The sequence below is a fragment of the Crotalus tigris genome, unplaced genomic scaffold (genome assembly GCF_016545835.1).
Source record: "Crotalus tigris isolate CLP2741 ecotype Arizona unplaced genomic scaffold, ASM1654583v1 scf7180000019553.37968852642:3898890, whole genome shotgun sequence".
Lineage (NCBI taxonomy): Eukaryota > Metazoa > Chordata > Lepidosauria > Squamata > Viperidae > Crotalus > Crotalus tigris.
This window is the reverse complement of record NW_024097591.1, coordinates 2800901-2811119: the sequence shown is the minus strand read 5'-3', so window position 1 is coordinate 2811119 and position 10219 is coordinate 2800901. Positions and strand designations below refer to the sequence as shown.

General features: G+C 40.6%; 1 protein-coding gene across 1 annotated transcript; it reads left to right on the top strand.

The window, feature by feature from the left end:
• Positions 1-8160: 8160 nt before the first annotated feature.
• On the top strand, positions 8161-9787 carry LOC120317218 (keratin-associated protein 5-1-like). Its single transcript, XM_039363624.1, has one exon. The coding sequence runs from the start codon at positions 8354-8356 to the stop codon at positions 9383-9385; it is 1032 nt and encodes a 343-aa protein (XP_039219558.1). The 5' UTR covers positions 8161-8353; the 3' UTR covers positions 9386-9787.
• Positions 9788-10219: the final 432 nt, after the last annotated feature.

Here is a 10219-nt window from a genome sequence, read left to right as displayed (position 1 = left end):
AATTTAGTGCTGACCATTAGTTGACTACATTCTCGTGTGTAGGCATGAATCGTAAGTCATCTTAACTGGCACTTAATGTGTGGTCCCAGTTCTTCATACCTGACAGATAATCCAATTTCTTCTCTCCAAAACTCCTGCTCACACTCTTCTGCAGTTGATTAGAGGAAAATATGACATTCCTCAAACTTCCTATGACATGATTAGGCTGACATAGAAACAGGTCAGGAAATAGATACTAGATAAATTCTTCCTTTCTTCTGATTTGAACCATACTGGTGACATGAGATTGATAAGTGGAATTTTATGATCACAGATGGAGCACAATGAAGTACAGAACTGGGTGAAGTTGCTCCTTTATTTTTCCATGTTCAACATTTCTACATATGTTTCTTTTTTTTTTAAGCTTAAAAAAGTCATATCAAAAAAAAAATCCTTCCATCTGAAAATAAGTATTAGTGATGCAACGTCAAGTGGGAAATCAAGAGTTCTTCACGTTAAAATACTTAAGTGCTTCATGATAACACATCCACACGTTAGCTATTTCTAAATACTGCATCTTAAAAGTGGTTATTTAAATCACATTTGGGCCTGCATTAATCATACACTTTTTTCATAAGTCAAGGAAATGATCATAGTCAAAAATAATGTGATAATGCCAAGGAAGGTGACACTCAGCCATCATAAAAATCCCAACATCTTTTGGTGTGCTCATTGCTCATGGAAAAACTAGTACACCTATATAAACAGGTCCATCAAACACTTCTTCATTCACACCTGGATTCCATATTCACACCTTCTCTTGCTTGTAAATAAGGTACGTTCTTTCATTTTTCTTCAAGATAGAGGGGGAAACTCAAATTTCTGGATGTCTTCTCTGCCTTTTTGTTATGGTTTGTTCTCCAGAAGGTAAACTTGCACCTGAAATTATGACAATTGAGGGAGGTTCTTTCGTTTCATTAGAACCAAGGACTTCTAAAATAATTGTGCGAAATGTCCTGCAATTCACCTGCAGAATCTTTCCAAGTGAATCTGGATCGCCTTAACATCTACATTTCCAGACTTTAGGTGGCACACCTCAGGTCAGGGCAACAATAATATAAACTGCACAAGGAGCATTCCTTATTAACCATAAGAGGCAAAGCTCTGGTGATAGAAAAGTAGCTGCATTCTATTCCAGAGAGGCTAGCTGAGAAAATCCTGACCCGAAGAATCTTCCTGAAAAATAATAAACATGAGGTGTACCATCATAGCTTTATTTCTCAGTTTGAGGGACAGTTTCCCCCCCCCCCGCCTTGTTTTCACTGTTTCGTTATTTTTAATTTGCACACCCACCCAACGTCTCGTGCCTTCATCAATAACCAATCATGGGGACGAGGAACAGTGTGTCTGAAATTGTTCAAGTTGATCAATACAACATCCTTTGATTCCTTTTAGATCTTTCTTTGCTCTGCTCTCCCTTGCAAGCATGACTACGTGCTCGAAATGTGGCTGCTCCCCCTGCTGCTGCAAGTGTGGTTGCTCCCAATGCTGCAAGACCTGCTGCTGCCCGCAGTGCGACTGTTGCCCCTGCTGCTGCTGCAAAAAGTGCGGCTGTTGCCCCTGCTGCTGCTGCTGCAAAAAGTGCGGCTGTTGCCCCTGCTGCTGCTGCTGCAAAAAGTGCGGCTGTTGTCCCTGCTGCTGCTGCTGCTCCCCCTGCTGCTGTCCACAGTGCAGCTGTTCTCCCTGCTGCTCCGTATGCGGTTGCTCCCCCTGCTGCTGCCAACAATCCAGCTGCTGCCAAAGCTGTTGTGGAAAATCCTGCTGCTGTGGCACTAAGGACTGTGGCTCTAAGGGCTAGCTTCCCCAAACAGAGCAAGTCCTGAAGAGTATTAAAGGAAGCACCGAAGGCAGGAGGGGAAGGGATGCTAGATCTCCCTCACAGCCCTCTCCGATCCACCTCCTTAAGGATTGCTCAAGCCTGCTGCTGCTGCTTTTCTCACTCCGGTCCAAAACACCTGCTCATTATCTTACCTCTTTCTTCTGTGCCAACTCTTGAAACTATTATTCTCTTCATCCAGAAACTCATTATATAATAATAAAAAAAATAAGCTCGTACATTCTTGTTTTGTCTTTGTTCTGTGTATTTCCTACCCTTTCTACAAAACCGCCAAAGAACGAGAGTCAAAAGCTTTGACACTTATAAATCTAGATGTGTAACTCCTGATTGTCTTAGAATTGTAGGGCTGGAAGGGATCATGAAGATCCTAGTCCAATCCCCTGCCCAAGGCAGGAATCCTTCTACCATTAACGAAGAGAAGGACAAGGGGGGACATGATAGCAGTGTTCCAATATCTCAGGGGCTGCCATAAAGAAGAGGGAATTAAGCTATTCTCCAAAGCACCTGAAGGCAGGACAAGAAGCAACGGGTGGAAACTAATCAAGGAGAGAAGCAACCTAGAACTAAGGAGAAACTTCCTGACAGTGAGAACAATTAATCAGTGGAACAGCTTGCCTCCAGAAGCAGTAAATGCTCCAACACGGGAAGTTTTTAAGAAGAGACTGGACAGCCACTTGTCCGAAATGGTGTAGGGTTTCCTGCCCGAGCAGGGGGTTGGACTAGATGACCTCCAAGGTCCCTTCCAACTTTACTACTATTATTATTATTATTATCTCAGCCAAATGGTTGTCCAATCTTTTCTTGAAAACCTCCAGCTCATCCTCCATTCTTCATCAAATGGCTCCTGATCATTTAAGGAAGCGTTCAAACTGTCACAAAGCAGGGCAAGAAAAAGAGAGACCAGCAAGATAATTCCAAAGCACTTTAGCATACAGCAACGCAATTCATGCCAATCAAATGGCACAACTCTGGTCTTGACATCTGGCAGAATGCAAACACAGAAAGTTCATTTATCCTCTCCTTTTTTATGTAACCCACTACATGACATTTGTGCAAATTATATTTAAAGGAGGCATATGATAAATAGCAAACCTGAGTTTTCTAAGACCCAGATGGAGGCTCAATAGAAATAATCAGATCGCAATCCTGGTTGATGGCATGGAAACTTCAGAGGAATTCTTTGAGGATAACTGAAAATGAAATGCATCTCATTCACTGAAAATTATTTCATGTGATCCCAAGATTTTATCTCCTTTTAACGGACATTATGAGGTATTTGCCTAGCTTTATTCAGAGAAAACAGATGTTTTCATGCTACAAAAGATATTAACACGTTTCAGTGTCTCAGTCATTGATATTTTGAATTCCATAGCTCATGTATGAATCTTTCTTTGGTCTTCTTTATTGCAAAATGAACATATCCAGCTCTTTAACTCTTCTTCAAGTGATTTGGTTTTAATATCCATTATTCTCCATGACCCTTTCAAAATGTAGCACCCAGAATTCCACACTGTACTTAAATGTACAGAAGCAATTTAAAGTTCAATGGAACTATTTCGCACTCCTCTGGAGGGAGGACGAACGGCAACATCATCAGACCTAAAGAAGGCATTACATATAAATATTATGTGGATAGAGAGGTTTGTACTCATGTGAGCAATCACATAACTAGCAGGTGCACAGATCGGAGGCATTCCCGCAATATACTTTAATGAGGATTAGTCCTTTTTCTAAGTTTACACACAGAGATCCTAAAATATTTGAGTCTTATTTGAAGATCAGGATTTCACAGCTCAGTCCTATATGTATATTTAGCCAGTTGTGATTTATTCAATGAATCATAGTTTATTGTATATATTCACCTAGTTTATTAGATGCTGTTCTCTCTGGCTTAATTCCTTGGCACTCAACAAAAGTATGCACAAAATGACACTTTCATCTTCCACGGTTTCTCTGTTCAAGGAGCAATTGTGGAATACAACTTTGTCTTCACAAGTTTTTGCTTGTGAAACACCAAATAAAAACTGAGGGAGAGATTCTAAAAACATCCAGTTTCCACACCACTTGTAAAAAAAAATCAGTATTTGGAGGTCATTCTTTTCCATCTTACTAAATACAATTAATGTGGAACATAACTGAAATTCCTTGTCTCCATAAGAACACCAAAGAGCCAATATCTGCTCATCTATTGGATGATAAATACATATGGCTTTTAATTTTTGGCTTTTAAGAATTAGAACAACCAAATGGATGCTTGATTGCCTTCATGCTAATTAAGATCACCTTTTTATTGTGATTCAGAAAAAAAAATCTTCCCTTGGACTCTATGCCTGGGTGAGTTCATGGTGTCTGCTCTTCATGAAAGGATCACATCATCTGCGTTAGGCTGTTTTATAGATCTGACTCATTAAAAAGACTTTAAAATAGCGACATTTTTTAAAGTTTTCAAGCCTGAAAGAAGACATGGCTGCTTTAATGAGCAGAAAAGTATCAGGTTCTCACGCGATCCTAAGACCTCCTTCTATCCTCCTCTGTATTTGCACCTCTCATTAAACTACTTAATCTGCAATATATTATTAAAACCATCTTTAATTAATAGTCTTGCCTGTGACAATTTTATAATAGACTGCTGAATGCACTAATATTAAGACGTTTACTCATTACAAACTAGGACACTGAGAAATATTATTACACTTATTCCATCATTTCTGGAAGCTTCTGGCTTTATTTTACTTGTTTCGTTGTTGATTCATCAATAAACCCATCTCATCGTTCTGAATTGGCTTTTAAATTAAAGGATAAAAGGGTTGTACCAAACATTAATCTACGTTTGCCAGCCTTTTTACTACAGTGCTCATATAAATGAGGTTTTTATTTTTATTTTATAATGTCCACATCACTTACGCCCATTTTATTACACTAGATGGCCTACAACAGTTAACATTCAGTGTAACAGTTAGAATTGTTAAAACCTCCCTTAAAAATCTGAAACCAAAGTTGTAATAACATATATTTGACCCCCTTTCTAAATGACAATGAGAAGGCCAGCCTCAACACAGGCACAGGAGCAAAGGATAAAATGTGTCACAACAAACCAATATTGCAGCAAATACCACCATTCACATTCTTGTATGTAACTTCAGGCCACAAACATCATAGAAAAGAATCAAATTCATGGTTGCTCTGTAAAGCAAACGTCCCTCTATTCTTCTCCATATTTGCACCTCTCATTAAAGTACTAGTAAAGTAGAAGGACTAGGAGTGACATGATAGCAATATTCCAATATTTGAGGGATTATCACAAAGAAGAGGGATCAACTTGTTTTCCAAAGCACCAGAAGACAAGGCAAGAAGCAGAGATGGAAACTAGTCAAGGACAGAAACAACCTAGAACTAAGGAGAAACTTCCAAACGGTAACAATAATTAACCAGTGGAACAGCTTGCCTCAAAAGTTGTGGGTGCTTCATCACTGGAGGTTTTTAAGAAAAGACTGGACAGCTACCTGTCTGAAAGGGTGTAGGATCTCCTGCTTGAACAGCAGGTTGGACTAAAAGACCTCCAAAGTCCCTTCCGGCTCTATTCTGATTGATTGAAATATGAAAAAGTGGCATCCCTGTCACGATATCCCAATGCAATATTTTGTCAAACTGTCTGTTAGATAAATCTGTGGCAATCCTTGCAAAACCTGATTCAGGTTTAAGGGTCAACTATATGAGAATAAGGGATCCAGCATGTAATGTGGTCATGATGCTCATCATTATGTGATCCCTTGTCCTAGGACAAGCCCAGAATAGTGTAGAGTAGCAGTAGGAAACTGCAAATTGACCAAGCATTCTTCTGTTTCAATACAGATTAAGAAACTGGACCAGATGCAAGTGATGCAGCCTTGACTTATTGTCATCTGCTAACAGAAATCACCAAAATTATTTTATAACATTTGCATCTAATCCCCCCAATTCTTCACTCATCAAATGAGTGTCCAGGATTATTGTCTAATTGTTGCCATTTACTTCCCATGAATGCAATGCTTCATTAATTTAAACCCTGCTTGGTATATTTCATATTTAATCAGTAGTAAATGACAAATTGATTGCCTTGTGCAGTAAGAGAACATGGTTAGCTGCCACAGTATTGGGAGCAAAACCTGCACCCTCCCCTACATAAATTGGGCATATAAAGTGGGATATTCTGTTGTGACTCCTTTTTACTCATAAATCAATGGATTTCTCTCATTGGCCTTCTACCTTAAGGGCACAGAGCACCAGTCTGTAAAATACTCATACCCTAAACATTAATCCTACTACAGCAATCCTGAATGCCTTTGAGATTCATGAGCTAATTATAACATTCTTAGATGAAAGGAGTTTTAATAACAGACCAAACACAAAGTAATCATAAATATTAAAAAAAATGAAAATGGGTAAAGTACCGGATGATGGTGAAGTGACCAGAAACGTGCAGCTGAGGTCAAGGCAGAACTGACCATGCTTAAGTGATGTTTCATTTCCTTAGGGACTGCTACAGGGAGTCATATAAAAAGATTCTTATCCCACAATATTCGCACACTTCTTCATCTTACTGTCAACCGATACTACCCAAGGTAAGAACATAATATTGTATTGAAATATACCTTACAGTATCTTCCAATGAAAAATGTTGAAATTTGTTTACATAACTCTTAGGAGTACTTTATAATTTCTTTGGTGGCTTTATGAGCTTATTTTTTGTGGCTATGTACTACAGGATGGGCTGGAATATACTCGCTTTTACTCTGCAGACTTAATAGTTGCAACATTTATTGATCAGAGAAAGTTCAATGGGAAATCTTCCATAATATCTTCTATCTAGGATTAACTGAAGTTAGGGGAACCAGATAGCCAGAGAGAAAAGACGTAGCGAAAAACAAAATTCTCACGAATGATGCCAATTACTGTAAATACAAATTTCACCAAAATACCTCCATTCAATCCATTTAAAGCAGGGTTTGTACCATCCAACTGTTGCTGGTCTAAAGAAAGGGGACAATAGATAAAAAAAAAATGTACAGATTTCCCTAAAATGTTGAAATAGTTCAACAGTTAAGTTCAGTGTGCTTTTGTTTTTAGTGATTATCCTTTATTCCCTTTACAAATATGTGTAGGAGACAAGCGGGCAGAGCTTGGGGGAAGACTTAAATAAATTGTCAGCCTAGAATCTTTACATTCCCACAAACAATCTAAGTCCAACCCTTCTTGATTTCTGTTGACCCTTACCTGAAGCCAGCTGATACTGACTTTGAATCAGTTAACTTCAGTCCTAGAAAGAAGGTGACCACAGCAACCCAGTTGTTAAACTCTCGCCAAGAAAATTGCACAGAATAGTCCCAGGCAGTTACTAGGACTCTAGAGCAGTGGTTCTCAACCTTTTTAATGCTGCGACCCCCAACCGGTCGTAAGTCGAGGACTACTCAACTGGTGCAGCACCGTTTGCAGAATGGGACTTTTGGCGGGCTCAGCAAGGCAGAGACAGCCTGGACAATTCCTATTGGCTTTTGAAAGCCAATAGAATTAGACTCTATTCAAGAGAGTCTATTCTCTTGGCTTTCAAAAGCCAATAGAATAAAAGGAAGTAGCACAGCTAAGGAAAAGGGGGAAAAAATGGCGGACTGCGTTGTTTGGCGACCCCCGTGAAATGGTCGTTTGACCCCAAATGGGGTCCCGACCCACAGGTTGAGAACCACTGCTCTAGAGTAACTGGAAAGTCCTATAAAAGTATTTACATCACTATTTGTATCTTTAAAGGAGAATATTTGTAGCTCAGGGTTGAAATGAGAGGTCATTGATGCTCTCTGAGCTTGGCTGTTAGCTTGCAGATGTTTCATTTACCCAAACTAGGTAACATCATCAGTACTAGTAAGGAGCAGGGTTTGCTAATAGTAGGGCTACTCCTTACTACTACTGATATTAGTTTGGGTAATGAAAAGTCTGTAAGAAATTAATAAGCAGAGGCTTTATTTAATCTTACACATCACCACAGCAGCAAGAATAATTTTCCCACAATACTGGAAGAATGAAGGATTGCCATCAGAAGAAGAAATAATCAGGAAAATATTGGACTGTGCAGAGATGGACAAATTAACTATGAGACTGAAAGATAAAGAAGACACAGACTACTATCAAATTTGGGACTTATTTTATTGTTGGTTAGAGGAAAGAATGAAGGATTAGGAATTGAATATGTATTAGCATAGCTAATCCCAGACAACTCGTTGATTGGAAAAATTAACATATGTTTTTGAAAAAAAAACCAATAAAATCTTTATAAAAAAAAGAAAGAAAAGTCTGTAAGAAAACAACCAAGCTCCGAGAGCCCCAAGGACCTTACTTGTATCTTATCCATCTTATACAATAAAATTTCTAGTTCTTTCATAAGGGTTCACAAAACTAAAATCTCTTCTGGCACTGAACATGTTCACCCAAAGTGCCTCGATTACATAGATGTGTTTGTTTTTTAGTTTGCCTACAAAGATGACCTGCTGTGGGGATTGCTGTGGCTCTTGTGGGGACACCTGTGGAAACTGTGGGGCCGTGCTTGTGTGTGTGCCCTGCTGTGGATGTCAATCATGCTGTGTTCCCTGCTGTGGTCAGTCATCTGGCTCCTCTTGCGGTGGCCAGTCCTCCTGCTCTCCCTGCTGTGGGACTAAATCCAGCTGTGGCCAGTCCTGTTGTGGTGGTCAGTCCTCCTGCTCTTCCTGTGGTGGCAGCAAATCCAGCTGTGGTCAGTCTTCCTGCTCTCCCTGCTGTGGAACTAAATCCAGCTGTGGCCAGTCCTGTTGCGGTTGTCAGTCCTCCTGCTCTTCCTGTGGTAGCAGCAAATCCAGCTGTGGTCAGTCCTCCTGCTCTCCCTGCTGTGGAACTAAATCCAGCTGTGGCCAGTCCTGTTGCGGTGGTCAGTCCTCCTGCTCTTCCTGTGGTGGCAGCAAATCCAGCTGTGGTCAGTCCTCCTGCTCTCCCTGCTGTGGAACTAAATCCAGCTGTGGCCAGTCCTGTTGCGGTGGTCAGTCCTCCTGCTCTTCCTGCGGTGGTAGCAAATCCAGCTGTGGCAAGTCCTGTTGCGGTGGTCAGTCCTCCTGCTCTTCCTGCGGTGGTAGCAAATCCAGCTGTGGCAAGTCCTGTTGCGGTGGTCAGTCCTCCTGCTCTTCCTGCGGTGGTAGCAAATCCAGCTGTGGCCAGTCCTGTTGCGGTGGTCAGTCCTCCTGCTCTTCCTGCGGTGGTAGCAAATCCAGCTGTGGCCAGTCCTCCTGCTCTTCTTGCAGTGGTGGCAAATCCAGTTGTGGTCAGTCCTCCTGTGGTGGCCAATCCAGCTGTGGCCAATCCTCTTGCTCCCCTTGCCAATCCAGCTGTGGCCAGTCCTCTTGCTCCCCTTGCCAGTCCAGCTGTTGCCAATCCTGCTGCTCCCCTTGCAGCTGTGCTCCTCCTTGCATCCAGACCTGCTGCCCCATTGTCTGCCCTCCATGCTGCAAAAAGTAAGAAGCCAACCACCATATAAGAAGACCTAAACTCTGCCAACACAACACCAAGAAGAACAGCCCCACCAATTGTGTCTCTAATTTCTAAGACTGCCAAGGTCCCTCATCTGAATTCCTCTGTACCACGGTGACATTTTCTTTTCTTTTTCTTCTTCTTCTTCTTTTCCTCACTGTTCTCTGAACTGAATTCTCTTGAGCCAAGGAATAAGCTTGTTTGGTATGTTAAGGTAAAAGGTATTCTCATTTCTTCCTGGGTGTCTGGAACCTTTCCTTATTCTGAAGATAGCTATGTAGAAAAAGAAATAAAATGATGAATCATCAAAGTTGTCTTGTTGGAACTTGTTTGTCTCTATCCTTTATAATGTCAAAGCTGGATTTCTGCAAAACAAATGACAGACTCTGCCAGGAAATCAAAGTTTTACCTGATCTGGATATAGTTTATTCAAAATACAATAGCTAAATAGCAACTTATCTTAAAGCATGCTCCATGATGCTAATCCAGTTTAGTATGTGAACAACTTTATTCATTCAATCATCCATTTATTCTCATGGCACAAACACCCATTTCCCAAACAACTTCCCTTTGGAAACCATATACATATAGTATATGTCCCAAAACCAGCCCCAGTTACAGTACACCTGGTAAACCACTGTTAAGCAAATTATGGTTTTAGTATTTCTATCAACATAGCTGTTTGAAATTGGAAGCCATAATTTACAGATGGCTTGTGGGCCAGTTGGAAAAAAGCCTGTGGGGTTCTTGGGGTTCTCTGATCTTGGTGGTTTTCTTATAGATGTTTCATGACCAAACAAGATAACATTACCAGTGCTAGCA

Excerpts from the sequence above, each read along its gene's own strand:
- LOC120317218 (XM_039363624.1), top strand. The coding sequence starts at position 8,354 with ATGTGTTTGTTTTTTAGTTTGCCTACAAAGATGACCTGCTGTGGGGAT.